The 15,852-nt window shown below is 37.9% G+C and overlaps 1 protein-coding gene and 1 long non-coding RNA gene across 2 annotated transcripts in view; one reads left to right on the forward strand and one right to left on the reverse strand.

Annotated features, from left to right (window-relative positions):
* cables2b (Cdk5 and Abl enzyme substrate 2b) overlaps window positions 1-15,852 on the reverse strand; it is a 30,968-nt gene that overhangs the window by 10,914 nt on the left and 4,202 nt on the right. The window contains exons 2-3 of the mRNA XM_083570204.1: window positions 4,715-4,807; window positions 1,970-2,047 (exon numbers count right to left, since the gene is read on the reverse strand). Coding sequence (XP_083426330.1) covers window positions 1,970-2,047; window positions 4,715-4,807 — 171 coding nt within the window. The remainder of the gene's footprint in view (window positions 1-1,969; window positions 2,048-4,714; window positions 4,808-15,852) is intronic.
* Window positions 187-14,545, forward strand: LOC310741890. Its single transcript, XR_014538083.1, has 3 exons — window positions 187-439; window positions 12,980-13,228; window positions 13,417-14,545. It is a non-coding gene; the product is annotated as an uncharacterized lncRNA (long non-coding RNA).

Below are 15,852 nucleotides of genomic sequence, written 5' to 3' on the forward strand. Positions count from 1 at the left end.
TTCATGTTACTCAAGGTGATAAAGTATATAATAAAGAATGAATGGGAATGTTCATAAAATGTCTACTTATTATTTTTTTGTCTGTGAAAAGCTGCTTTGAGACAACGTTTTTAAATTTAATGTTTTTACAAATAAAAATGAATTTTTTTCCATTACTCAAGTTTTCATTACTGACGAAGTAAAAAAAAAAAAAATCCCCTGCTTACACAAGCATGCACACCATTAAGCTCAATACATAGGAAACTTACAATGTAGTAAATTTATTACAAAACAGTACATAATGTACAATGAAAGAAAAAAAAAAAGGAAATGACGCACAATATTATTTCCTTTTCAATGAATTGCCTTTTCTGCTGGGAAAATTTGATTTGTGTTTGCTTTGGCATTCAGCTTTACCCAAACAACAGCAGAAAACAGAAGCATCAAGTGATCTAATCAAGTAAGGTGTCAATACATTGATATATTTTATTACACTGAATATGCATTACAATTTGTGGTGATCGGTCATTACACATTAACACATCATTGATGACAAAGTATTGGTCATCACAGCTTGGCATTCTCTGTCTATAATGTCTTAAAGGAACAGAGTACATACACACTGTGGGAAAATAATTTCCATTTTCTAAAATTCCACATTTTTCCATACTTGCTGCATTCAACCATTTTCCAGCTTTATTACAACAGATACCGCACCTTCTCTCAGAGCAACTTAAAAATGATTTTTTTTTTTTTTTTTTTTTGAGTCTGCAATTATTTTGTCAGTCTGCATAAGCACTGGCTGAGCATTATTATATTTATTACAGAACACCAGCAGTAATTATCCGCCTTTAAATGAGGACGTAATGAGGTTTTGGGTTTAACCCAAAACTAAATACCTTAAAATCAAGCAGAACAATAATTTAAGTTTAACTAAGCAACATATTATTATACACATTTAAATAATGTTTACTAAAACATTCTGGAATAATGGGCTCGATGGCCTTTTTGTTCAATATCCCTAACAAAAAAAGTTTGAGAATCCCTGTGTAACATTGGAATTTAGATGAATGTTTGAGAGAGAGAAGAAAGGAGCAGCGAATCTCTCAAAAGCTCCCGGGCTGAAAAAGTAGAGTGTCGTTCGTTGCTAACATTTACAAAACAGCCTCGGCTGGCTCACCTCACACACATCAGATCAGCATGCTTTTTTGTCAGGATACACGCGTCTCAGCTCACCAGACGTGCAACTCCGGAACCTTTAAATAACACACTCCTTCGTCATTGTCTCCGCTTGGTCACTGTCTCTCTGCTCAGACTGAGCTCTCTACAAATAGCAGCTCTTTACACACTGACAGATGGGCTTAGGAAAGTGACCTGAATCAGTCTGATTAACACTGAGGCTGTCTTCAGTCAGTCACTCGCACAAACACACATCATCGTCGTCATATACCTTATGTCATTAAACACTTGCTCTTGCTCCTGCTCTTTTCTCAGAGATCATTTAGGCATCACTTCCTTTCTAGCAAGGCTTCGCTATTCCTTTTATGACCTTTTACGTAATGAGTGAAAATAAACTGTTTCCCCTCAATCCAAGGACCCTGAGAGGAAAAATCTAATGGATGGTGGGAACAGTAGCAAGGTCGTAGGCCGGGTCCTGCCTATATAGGCTGAGTATTTGTGGGAAACTAATTCCAAACTAAAAATTTGTCAGAGGAAACTATAAAAACTTGTGTGTCCAACACACATTCATTCTCTTCCTCTCCCTCCCTCTCTCTCATCAAGGCTAGTATTTTAGTTCATTAAGTCTCAGGAGAAAACAGCACATGGAAAAGCAAATAGCAGGAAGAGACATCATCATTATGCAAAAGAGCAAAAGATGGGAAAGAGATGACAAAACTTCATGGCACTAAGAAAAATGAAGGGAAGGAAAAGATCATCATTTGGTTGGACTGAGTTGGATGTCTGATACAATATTGTTGATCTTGGGTACCTTATGTAGAAGCTTTCTCCATATGGCAGCACCGAAAATGCAGCACACAGTGATCTTCTGGCACAGATCAGCACAATCCTGTGGAGCACAAAAAAAAAAAAAAAAATACCCTTTTTTTCATTTATTTATTTATTTTTTCTCTTTTAGTATGAAGGAACGTAACCATTCTGTATCACATGGACTTCCGTTCTCACCACTCCTATGTTTTGGATTCCTAAGATCCTTGAAAATTATCTCAAAAACCGCACCCTTCTCGTCCCCCTCCGCTTCATCTTCATAATTTGTTGATTTCTGCTATTGCTGCTATGCTACACCACTCAAATGCAGGCATTATTGATTTAGTAACCGGTCAGTGGAAAACATCCCATCAGTCTCTCTTCAGTTCCGCTCTCCTCTTTGGCTCCAAATATGAGACAGAGTTATAAAAAGCCGAAGCCTGGGAAAAATCAGCGGACCGCAAATGTCCGTTGCACTGTGGGACTGTTTATAATGAGTCTTTAATAAACATAACTGTCATTCCTCAGTTGGAGGATGAGCAGAGACTTTGTAAACATCAATCCAGATAGATCTGAAAACTGCATGTTTGGTTTAAAATGCTTTATGTGCATTATTTATCTCAAAAGTAAAAAAAAAAAAAAAAAAAAAAACTTCGGAAAATGCTTACATGGCTTAAATATTTTTTGGTCTTTGGGGGGAAAATATGCTGTAATCTCTGTAGGTTGTACATAGTGGCATTAATCTTTAACAAAGCTAACAAACTGGACATCAAGCATAATATCTGCAGTACTGCACTGCCCACCATCTGGTACGTTATGAGTTGAATGGGCCACATACTCATTGTTTTTCTCAGTTATTTCACTCTACACTATAAATTGAAAATTCTTTTTTTCTAACATATCCAATTTAAGGTGGACCAAACACAGCAAAAGGAACCACCACATAATCCATTAAATCCTGTCACAGCTGCCCCAAACCAATTAATCTGTTCCCCTCTGCCCTGTAAATAAGATGATCAGACAAAGATACTCAGCAAAAAGGCATTACAAATGATCATCACCACTGCCTCAACAATGCCTGTAAAATAGTATTTTTTGTGGTAAATACAAAACCAATAACACTGAATTGAAGGTTGGTTTTCACTGTTATGCAATTATAATTATAATATATATAATAGTCTAGAAGTAGTAAACAAGTTAGCTCTCAAATGTATAGAAACATTAACACTTTACCATTCCATTAACACTTAAGTCAAAAACATTTAATACTGGTCCTCAGAGATCACACCTGCATCCTTAAACTGTTACAAACTTATTTTATAGATTTTTTTGATGCTGAGCAGTGGGGTGAAGGTCTGGTGAATGTTCCACTTTTTCTCCTAATGATGTGCTTTGGGTCATTGCTTTTTGCATGATGAGGTTCCTCTAAATTAAATGCAGACATGTAAATTGGCAGACAGATTTTTGCAATAGTTAATTAATCTCTTGCATAATAGAATTTTTGGCATCTTCAGTAAATATAAATAAGCATGGTCTAGAAGCAGCCATGACACTGCCTCCACTGTGTTTGACTGTTGAGCTCTTTTTTTTGGATCATGAACAGATCCTTTCTTTCTCCACATTTCGGGCTTTCTATTAATTTAATAGAGGTCAATGTAAGTTCCAGAATTTTTGCACTTCCTCTTTGTATCTCTTTTCAAATTCCAATATGGTCATTCAAATCTTACTAGTTTGTACCATGCAATATGGTATCTATTTTACCAGTGTTTGGCAGTCTTCTAGAAGAAACTGTGAGTTATAAACTGCTGTTATTTTTGGCCAATTCGGTTGTTTGTATACTAGTGAATTTTCCTTTTTAATTTTTTTTTAAACAAATTCCAAGTTGTTGTATTTGCTATACCCAGTGCCATGCAAAATTTTTCTCTATTTTTTTTTCTTGAATAAAGCTTGAAATAACGGATTGCTTTTCTCCCATATATGTGTGGTCTTCATGTTGGTATCCATATTAAATAAAAAAATAGTACACAATCAAATCAAGAGTACACAGAGCACACTTTGGCAACAAGAAACACCTAGTCATGTGTTCCAGTATTTTTTTATCATTTAAAAATAAATAGATGGGTTCAAACAAAAGGTGCCATCTACTGTGTATGTAGGTGTAGATACTAGAAAGTTAAATCGTTCACCTTATATCCATCTTTTGACCTCAAACCCAGATACCTTTGTGTAGCAGAAACTGAAGAATCAGCCTTAAAAATTTAATACTGTATGATCAAATGCATCTGTTTATAAACAAATACATTGATTGCAAGCATGTAGTTTTCAGAAATTTGTACCCAAACCATGCTGTATTTAAGTGTAGTGACACAGATATGGCCAGTCAGCTCTGTTAACACTTGCTGCTTATTAGAAGAGAATAGAGCTGAAGTTTGGCACAGGTGGGTAGGGATCATCACTTCATAAGACAACAACCCCTCACCTATTAAACTGATTTATAAATAGAAACAACAGCGCGCACACACACACACACACACACACACACACACACACACACACACCCCCCCCCCCCCCCCCTTGGCAGAAGGAGAAATGGGAACATACATAATTTACTTTAAACCAGTTTATGATTCTTACAAACCCGTAGACCCTCACAATTACCCAGAGACCTAATGAAGATAAAGCCTGGAATAAAAAGAATAAATACAAAAATAATAAAAAGACACACGCACACACGCACACACAAACCCACCTGCTGCCCCTGGTGTCATACTGTCTCATGTTCTTAATGAAGTGAACTTTCTTTAAGGGGCGGGGCCAGTGAGAACCTGAAAGGTTGCGTGTCCTGAAACAGAAAAAAAAAAGAGAGACAAATATAAAAAGACAAAAACCACAAAACTGCATAGTTGATTACCTCAACATGACTTTTAAATTATTAATCAATACTTGTTATTTGGTTATGTTTGGTCACTTGAATATACAGTGTTATTTTGACTAAAAACATATTTGTAATTAACAAGAAATAAAGACCAAGAAGCTGTCCCCACAGCATGCTGTCTTTTCTTACACACACTCGTCTCCTTCAAACCACCTTTGACCATTATTCACCTCATTCACACAGGCCTTCATGCATTTTTATGTCTATTATTAATATGCTCATCTATTTCACAGTCATTAGTCGCTCAGCTTTGTGTCAGAGGTGTCGGGTTGAAGGAAGCTGGAAATTTGTATTCGTCATACACCAGCTCAGATACACCGACAGTTATCTCAGCCCTACTTTCAGGCATGAAAAATATTTTACTGCCTTGTGACTGGCAGGAGCCAAAAGCCAAATTAGGCTTTACTAAATTGAGAAATGTGAGTTAAAATGTGGGAAAACAAGAGTAACAATTCATGGAGCTAGCTTTCAATATCTTTCTGAACAGATAGGAGCTATACTTTTATTTATTCTTTTCTATTTAAACATACTGTGCATAACAAATTATATCACTGACAACCGCTCAAGTGAAAAGAAGGAGAGTTTTGTAGTATTTAGTTGCCCCCTTATTTATTTAATGGCAGTGTGCACAAGCTGGCATGGACTCAACCAGTTCAAAACTATGAAACTTTAGTGCAAAAACTTGTGACCTATCTCAGGTCAAAAACATCAAAATATGGTATGAACACACTTGCTTCAATAGAAGAGTTTAGACATGAGCAAAATCTGACCTTTTGTACAACAGACAAGACATGCTTTATATTGAATAGTAGCTTAGCTTTAAGTAGAGACCTTGAGATCTTAAATGTACAATGTTCAAGATTTGAAAACAGACTTTCTTAATTATGCAAAAATTAAAATCACTTATTTCCAACAAATAAAAATACAAAATAATAAAATCCCGGGTTTCAATGTGAAAGTTTGGATCCCATTATAACTGAACTAAACTGGAGATATGCAGTTCTATGGGGGAACAATCTACATTTCCACAATCTACAACACATTTGCCTTCAACCAGAGATTATATCTTGGCAAGATGACAAATGTTAGTTGCCTTGTTCATTCTGCAGAATACTTTTTTCATGTTCCAGCAGAATGAACAAGGCAACTTCATACAAATTCATGTAGTCAGTTGTATCAGCGGGAATGTCACTGAGTTTTTTCCCCCCATAGTATTTATCATCACTGGCTCTCTTATCCATCACAGAGATTTACATTTTTGGCTCTGGCTTTGACCGGTGATGTGGAGCAACAAGTCCAGCTTCATGAGAGATATTTTATACTGTCCCGAGAACAGTTTTGGGCCTCTCATCAATCCTGATCTTTCAGTGACCTGATGCCATGTGCAAGAACGAATAGTACCGTTATCCACACCAGATGGGCCGTGAGGGAGCAGTTTGAGAAAGTTAAAAGGAAGCAAAGGCCATTCATTTTCAAAGAGTTGCAAACTTCCAGCATTAGCAACTCTTGGCAACTATAATGTGGTCGTGTCTAGTGATGCAAATTAATGTAGCGACTATGAGTCAGAGTTAAGACTGGAGAGTGCAAATGGTCCATCTTCTGATTTATTGTCAAAAGTGGAATGTTATCTATTGATAATAGGTAATATGGCAACAATTAGAAAACACCCATTGGAGACATCATAGAACAGCAAATGTATGCGAGTATGTAAATGTATGTAAATAAGAAATACTTAAATTATGGTGTGTCGTGTCAGTCAACTTGGTTATCCAAGCTAGTAATGATCATTTCAAATGATCTCGAACACTGCATCCGTCTCTTCTTCCTATGCGTCATCTTCATCTTCATCCCCATTTGCTTTTTGCTGTTATTGCCGCCAAGACTGTGACCGTATTCAAGTTCGCTTGGACACTAGTTTAAATCTATTGTTTCATTTGCATGTAAAATGTAAAACACTACACCACTCAAATGCAGACATTATTGATTCGGCAAAATGTTCCATGATATATAAATCATAATTATTATAAATATCTTACAAAAACATTATCTGCGTTGTGTTTATAAGTTCAACATCTTTATGGCTACATATCTTTTAACCCTGAATGATCTCGGATTTTAAAATGTCTGAAATGCACTGATAAAATCATCCTTTTCTTTATGACAAGTTTAAATTCAAATTCAACTGGCTATGCTTGCAGAGACACGTGTATAACCACATGAAATTATTACTGTATTCAGTATGTGTAGCTGTTTTACTAGTTTCACAAGTTTAGTTATTTACTAAATCACCTTTTCTATTTGCTTAGAAAGCAAATAGAAGTAAATATATAAAACGTGTCCTTATTTTTACTCTAACAAACTGACTCCCTTTTCTTGCCTCAACTTAAGTCTTCTTTAATAAATATAATATCATATATATTATATAAAACATAGATCTGTCAGTTCCCTTTGATTTTAATGATACAAACAGAACAGTCACAATGCAAAAGTTCGTCCAATACTTCTTTCTGAAAGTAAAGTGATTCATAGACAGAAAATAAATGAAACTATTCTCTTTTGTTTGCATGATAATAGCTGGTCCATCAGTTCAGTATTTCTCAGCATATGAAATGAAGGACTAAAAAGTAGGAAGCTGGAGCAGTCCCTTGTTACATCTCTAGTTTAAACACACTTTGCTAAGCTTTGCCCATCTGGGCATTAGCACTCTTGGCATGCTGGGTCAGAGGACATATGGCTTGACTCCACTACTGAGTCCCAGAGAATACAAATGTCGCAATGACAGCTTCAGCAATGTATTTAGGCTGGATTATCACAACCACTCCACAAGGTCAAAACACAACAGCGTGGCAAAGGGGAATATTAAAGAGCTCTTTGTTAGGCAGCACTGATGGACTGCAAGCTTTGGGATCTTCTTAAAAAAAATTATTAACTCAGGCAAGTGTACCTGGACTTTTTTAGGAGCACCATTTACAGAAAACCAGAGCTAAAATTACACACCTATTCTATAGTCATCAAACAGAGTATTAAAATATTCTCAGATCCTGAATTATGTTTTTTTTATTCTTATAAACTCATCAACATACCAACATATTCATCTAATGCAGACTCAAAGAAACATACATACATAATTACCTATACACTTCCTGTATATTTTATTAGGAATACCTGTACATCCATGCAGCAATTTAATAAGCCAATTACACTGACCAGATATAACATTATCACAATAACATTGTGACTGGTGAAGTTAATAACACTGATTATCTCTTCATCATAGTGCCTTTTAGTGGGTGGGATATATTAGGCAGAGCTTGTAGGATGTTCCTGGTCTGCAGTGGTCAAGGCTCACTGGTGCACGTGAGGAGTGAAGGCTGGCCTGCGTAGTCCGATCCAACAGACGAGCTTTTATAGCTCAAATTTCTGAAGACGTTACTGCTGTTAATGCTTGACATGTCAGCAATGTTTGGCAGCAATAGGGGACCAACACAATATAAGGCAGGTGGTCAGAATGTTATGCCTGATTGGTAGCTATAAAGTAATGCCTGGTCGAGGTATGTGGCAGGAACGTCATGTAAAAAAATGAGGTAAAAGAGCTTCAGTTAATGCTCACATCACACTGAATTCAGCTGTGGCTTGGTTTACATTTATGGCATTTTGGCAGACGCCCTTATCCAGAGCGACTTACAATTATCACATTCATACAACTGAGTATATATGTGGTTAAGGGCCTTGTTTAGGAGCCCAGAAGTGCCAACTTGGTGTGGCTGGGATTTTAACTCACGACCTTCAAAGCCAAAGTCGAATGCCTTTATCACTAAGCTACCACCCATATGGTTGTTAGTACTATAAGGGCTGGTATAAGGTAAGGTAAGAAATAAATCTTATTTAATCTATATTACGGCATTATCTGTGTAAAGCTGCTTTGAGACAGTGTCCATTGTTGAAAGCGCTATACATATACAATAAAAGTGCTATACAATAAAAATGTATTGAATTGACTGAGTTTTTCAGAAACTGTTGATTTTCAGACATGGTGCAAAAAATAAAACACATTCTTTTAGCTGAGGGTCTAAAAACACCTTGATCAAAAGAGAACAAGCAGACTGGTGTGAGCTGCCAGGAAGGCTATGATAACAGAAATAAGCACTCTCTACAACTGTGGTGAGTAGAAAAGTATCTCAGAAGACACAACACATGGAACCTTAAGCTGAATGAGGTACAACAACAGAAGCAGAAGAAAATGATCCACTCCTGACAACGGAGTACAATAATCATGACCAGGGGATTTTTAATAATTTTTAGCTTTTCAGTTTGGTTGAGGTTCTTGTCCATGATGGCCTTAAAATCTAGGTTATTGGCTGACAATTAAAAAACACAAATGTATATTTTTTGTGCATTTCAAGATGATTTTCTGCACACTACAGTTGTAAAGAAGGATTTTTTTTTTTTTTTTAACTATAGCCTTCTATATCCTAATCTGGCCATTTACCTCTGCCCTCAATCAACAAAAGCTGTTGCTCACAGGATTTTTACTTTTTGTTTGTTTTTTTTAACCATTCTGCATAAACTGTCAAGACTATTGTATGTGAATCCCCAGAGATCAGCAGTCTCTAAAAAAAAAATTAAACCAGCCCATCTGGTGTCAACAACCAAACCATAGTCAAATGCACAACCCTATTTTGATGTTTGACGGGAACAATAACTGAAGTTTGTTCCTGCCACACAACTGGGTGATTAGATAACTGCATAAATGAGCAAGTGCATAAGTGCAAATGTAAAAGTCATAAAGAGTTTGAAGTCAACAGACATGTACAGGGATGGGCATCATACTGAGAAATTATATTTTAGGAAAATACAGATTTATTAAAAGTATAGAAGTATCCAGCATGAACATGTAAAATGAAAGTAGAATAAAAATGAAGACATTTTTACACTAATAAAATTAAGTCTGTGTCAAGTTTAAAAAAAAAAAAAAAAAAAAAAAAAGACAGACAATTCATGCCGTGGTTTGTGCGCTGACATGCTCTGTAAAATATCTGTTGGACCTTTTATTGACAGGTTTGTGCCTTTCCAAATAATGTCCAGTCAACTGAATTTATCACAGGTGGACTCCAATCAAGTTGTTGATCATCTCAAGGATGATCAGCGAGATTTTTTTTGTTCATTCATTCATTCATTCATTTTCTCCCGCTTATCCGTAATTCGGGTCGCAATCCTCTACAGCCCCGTCCCTTACGGACCCTCCTGCAAGTGGTGAGCCCACGGGAAGGCGGCCCCACGTCACTCCGACGTCACGGACCTTGATATTTCCCTCGTAAGGGACCCATTTTTTGTTGTTCTTGTATTTAATTTTTTTTTATTTTTTCATGTTGACATTATGGGGTATTGTTTGTAGAATTTTGAGGAAAATAATGAATTTAATCCATTTGGGAATAAAGCTGTAGCATAACAAACTTTGGAAAAAAAATTAAGCGATGTGAACACTTTCCGGATGCACTGTAGCTAAAAAATGCACAATATGGTGAAATGTTTGTGTGTACCAGACCATAAGGTTTGTATGTGCCTTAAAAAAAAACTGATTCCGAAAAAGGGGAAGATACACTACATTTTGTTCATTTGTGCTCATTCAGCCACAAGGACACTTAGTAAAGTCAGTAACCTAGGTGAGGCCTGGGGGAGCAGAAAAGCGTTGCAATTCATTTTAAAGGTGTTCAATAAGGTTGAGGTCAGAGCTCTATAGCAGGTCACTCAAGATCTTCCACTCCATATAAACCATATTTTCAAGGAGTTCACTTTGTGCACCGTGCATTGGCATGCTGAGACGGGTTTTGGGTCTTTTGATCACGTGAGGGAAAAATTTAATGCTACTGCATCCAAAGACAAAGTACCATTGCAACCCTTCAATTTTGTGGTAAGAGTTTGGGGGAAGAACCACATATAGCTGGAACAGTGGTGTCCCTAGTGTTTGATTTGAGGATGGGCAGGAGGATCCGGGACCCCCCCAAGAAAAGTAAAAATTAGACTCAGGGGGGTCCTCGAGATTATTTTAGTCAAAAATATATGAATTACACAACAACTGGGGACCCCCCCACCCCCATAAGACTTGACTCAATTCGAGCACTGGGAGTCCCAATAATATTGTCCACATAGTGTATTTACTATTAGCAAAAATCTGATTTGCTGCCTATCCATTGGTATTGACCTTCTAACCTGACGTTAATAAAGTATTGTAAACGTTAGTAAACTAGCACATGGATAGCGCTAGCATTTACCGTATTGTATAGCAACACAAGTCTTAGCTGTTGTGTTTTTTTTTTTTGTTTTTTTTTTACAGTGATAAATTATTGGCTGTTAAACTAAAATGCTAAGATAATACACTGATTCTTTTGGATTGAGGTGAAAAAAGAAAAAAAGTTTAATGAGAAACTTTGGTGCAAGAGCAGACTATAACAATAAGGACCAAACAACTAACATTTTGTGCTGTGATTACAGTGGATATTTGTCTATTTGGTACATTAAAGCTAAATGCACACAACACCGTGTCAGATTCAACTGTAAACTATCTTTCTTTCGGCTTCTCCCGTTCTCCCATCCGCATGTTTGATTTGGCACATGTTTTTACACTGGATGCCCTTCCTAATGCAACCCTCCCCATTTATCCGGGCTTGGGACCAGCACTAAGGCTTGTGCAACCTTAATGGCTGGGGTTGGTCCCCTGACCGGGGATCACAAAAAAAAAAATGTTAATTCCTGGCTTTTGCACACATCACTTACAGTGTTATATCACACATAAAGTGTAGCTGATGTAACAGACTGTTGCCACTGTTAAGCCACTGTTGAGAAGACGATCATTGCCCTTAGGAATTCATGGAAAATGACCCTACTGTGTTAATACAGCTTACAGGTACATGGAGACAAATCCTAAGAGCAAAGTCCACACTTTGAAAAACACTCAGAACAATGGTTTTTCTTTCATCTAAATTGTGCCCGGCAGATCAGTGCAATTTGTTTTGTATGGGGCTTTTCGCAAGGGACGTTTCCCCAAAAAAAAAAAAAAGTTATGAACATTAATTGCAGTGTGATAAATTAGTTGCTATATAGTTATCCCTATTGAGCAAGTAAAGGGTGACAGTGGTGAGGAAAAAAAAAAAACCTGTGATGGTATGAGGATGAAACCTTGACAGAAGCCAGACTCAAAAGGGAACCCACCTTCATCTTCATTCACTATAGTTCCAGCGATCAAAAAAAGACTAATTTAAAGAGTTAACTCAAACTCAACAGGGTGAAATTAGTAAAAAAAAAAATAAATAAATAAAAAAAAATAAAACACAAACAACTACTGTTACAGTGCTGATTTCAAGTCTTTTTGCATGTATGTATACATATAAAAAAAGAAAAAAATAATCGAAACCCCTAAATCCCCATTTCATGTTTTCTGTGGAACCTCTTATTTTGTCTGTGTGCAATGTGGTCAAAAATAGACTGCTGTTTTGGTATTTTTAAGTCAGCTGTGGTGTCTGATCATACACTGTGACTAACCGTGAAACTGTGACACAATACCAGCTTCTGTCCCCACATAGGAAAGGTATAGCAAAGTAGCACAATATAAGAAAAACAACTCTCCACCCCAATTTAAAAACACACACAGAAATTCCTCAACGGAGAACATTCGTTAGCATAGCTATTTAACTTGTAATTTTGTCTCCCACTTTTATTCATGCCTCCCACAGTTGTTGTAGTCTGCCACCCAGGATGGAACTCTGATTGAAGTAACACAGCTGTAAACACTCACAATTTTAAACCACAGGCTGTAAAAAACCCATGATGTCAAGAGTTCATGCAGTCATCTAGAAATAGCCTTTCTGTATGATCTTATAAAACTGTGTCAAGAAGTTGTGTGCCATATGTGTTTTCCCCCCAAACTGTTATCACAAAGTTGGAGGAACATAAATGTCTTCACTTGAACTAGAAGACCAATGTAATGTTTCTGTTAACAAATCCAGCTCCATGAAGATATGGCTTACATAGAAAGAAGTGGAACGCACTGTTTTAAACAAACTGTCTGTCTATCCCTCACAGAACAACCTCCATGATCCAAACCAGTCTGGCTTTAAAGTGGCACATTTCACCAAGATGGCCCTTTTTGCAGTTACAGAGAAACTACATGCTGCTCGATCAGCCAAGCGGTCATCTGTACTCATCCTCCTTAATCTACTTTTGGCAGACACAGTCAACTTCAAGACTCTCTTGTCTACCCTCAGGAGCCTCTGTATCTGTGGAGCAGCATAGGAATAGTTTGCTTCCTACCTGGAAGGTCACTCATACCAGGTAACATGGAGGGGGTCCATATCTGCCCCCACGCAGACTCTCCACTGGTGTCCCACAAGGCTCAGTACTTGGTCCCCTCCTTTTCTCCACCTATACACACTCAATTGGTGATATCATATCCTTACAAGGATTTTCTTACCACTGCTATGCTGATGACACTCAACTCATCTTTTCTTTTCCTCCCTCAGATACCACAGCTTCTGCTCAGATCTCGGCATGCTTGACGGACATATCTTCATGGATGAGTGCTCATCAATTAAAACTCAACCCCAGCAAAACTGAATTGCAGGTCATCCCTGGTGATTCATCTCCAAGTCAAGATATCCGAATAAATCTTCATGGCTTTCTGCTCTCCCCTCTCTCCCTCCCGCTACCTTGGGGTAACTATGGCCAATCAACTGTCCTTCTCCTCACATGTTACTAATGTGGCTCATTCTTGTCATTTTCTTTTCAACAACATCCGAAAGATTTGACGATTTCTGTCCACACGGGTTGCTTAGGTGCTTGTTCGGTCTCTTGTCATTGCGAGACTGCACTACTGCAACTCTCTACTGGCAAGTCTAACTCTGAGCGATATTCGTTCACTGCAAATGATTCAAAATGCAAACGTTTTCGCACACCACCCCACTGCTGTGCTCCCACCAATTGATTCCAGTAGCTGCACATGTCTACAAACTTTTGTCTGTTTAGTGTATGATTAAAAACTGCCCTACAAACTCAGGCCACAATATGGGCATGGTTGACATAATCCAATAAAGTTAAACTAAAGCTGAGCTACACAAATGGCATACTTACTTTTCTCTGTCAATCACAAAGATATTAGTCAATAGCGACCACCTGTAAGCTATGGAATGTGAAAGAGGGCCGCAGTGCTTTTTTCAGTGGGTGCTTAAGCTGTCCTCACAAGCAGATTAGAAACAAGTCGGCTGGTACATTACCCAAAGCCTTATCATTAGCATCCACCTTTACATTATTTTTCATCTAAAAATGCCAGGTTTCGAGTTAATGCCACTAGGCTTTAAGTTTGCATAAAATACTGACTGGTGTCAAAATAAATAGACACGTTAATTTGCACATTGCAGAGCTTCTCTTCTACTGTGGTTGAGGAATTTACGGCAAGTCGGAATATAAGCAAAATATCAATGACGGCAAGGAGGAACTTTGTTTTATACTGAACATCTTTCAGCCCCTCCCTTCCGGCAGGTGCTACAGAACTTTGTTCACTAAAACTGCCAGACACAGGAACAGTTTCTTTTCCCAAGCAATCACCCTCACTAACAACTGACCATAATTATATTCCCTGCTCAGTCAACTGTCAGCCATACACATTATCTGTATATGTTGCACACACTATGGCTGATATATATATATATATATATATATATACAGTGGGTACGGAAAGTATTCAGACCCCCTTAAATTTTTCACTTTTTGTTATATTGCAGCCATTTGCTAAAATCATTTAAGTTCATTCTTCTTCCTCATGAATGTACACACAGCTCCCCATACTGACAGAAAAACACAGAATTGTTGACCTTTTTGCAGATTTATTAAAAAAGAAAAACTGAAATATCACATGGTCCTAAGTATTCAGACCCTTTGCTGTGACACTCATATATTTAACTCAGGTGCTCTCCATTTCTTCTGATCATCCTTGAGATGGTTCTACACCTTCATTTGAGTCCAGAAATTTTTGATTATACTGATTGGACTTGATTAGGAAAGCCACACACCTGTTTATATAAGACCTTACAGATCACAATGCATGTCAGAGCAAATGAGAATCATTAAGGTCAAAGGAACTGCCTGAAGAGCTCAGAGACAGAATTGTGGCAAGGCACAGATCTGGCCAAGGTTCCAAAAAAATGTTTGCTGCACTTAAGGTTCCTAAGAGCACAGTGGCCTCCATAATCCTCAAATGGAAGACGTTTGGGACGACCAGAACCATTCCTAGAGCTGGCCGACCGGCCAAACTGAGCTATCGGGGGAGAAGAGCCTTGGTGAGAGAGGTAAAGAAGAACCCAAAGATCACTGTGGCTGAGCTCCAGAGATGCAGTCAGGAGATGGGAGAAAGTTGTAGAAAGTCAACCATCACTGCAGCCCTTCACCAGTGGGGCTTTATAGCTGAGTGGCCCGACGGAAGCCTCTCCTCAGTGCAGGACACATGAAAACCCGCATGGAGTTCTCCAAGATGGTGAGAAATAAGATTCTCTGGTCTGATGAGACCAAGATAGAACTTTTTGGCCTTAATTCTAAGCGGTATGTGTGGAGAAAACCAGGCACTGCTCATCACCTGTCCAGTACAGTCTCAACAATGAAGCATGGTGGTGGCAGCATCATGCTGTGGGGGTGTTTTTCAGCTGCAGGGACAGGACGACTGGTTGCAATCAAGGGAAAGATGAATGCGGCCAAGCACAGGGATATCCTGGACGAAAACCTTCTCCAGAGTGCTTTGGACCTCAGACTGGGCTGAAGGTTTACCTTCCAACAAGACAATGACCCTAAGCACACAGCTAAAATAACGAAGGAGTGGCTTCACAACAACTCCGTGACTGTTCTTGAATGGCCCAGCCAGAGCAATGACTTAAACCCAATTGAGCATCTCTGGAGAGACCTAAAAATAG

Source organism: Silurus aristotelis (assembly GCF_946808225.1).
Source record: "Silurus aristotelis genome assembly, chromosome: 19".
Taxonomy (NCBI): Eukaryota; Metazoa; Chordata; class Actinopteri; order Siluriformes; family Siluridae; genus Silurus; species Silurus aristotelis.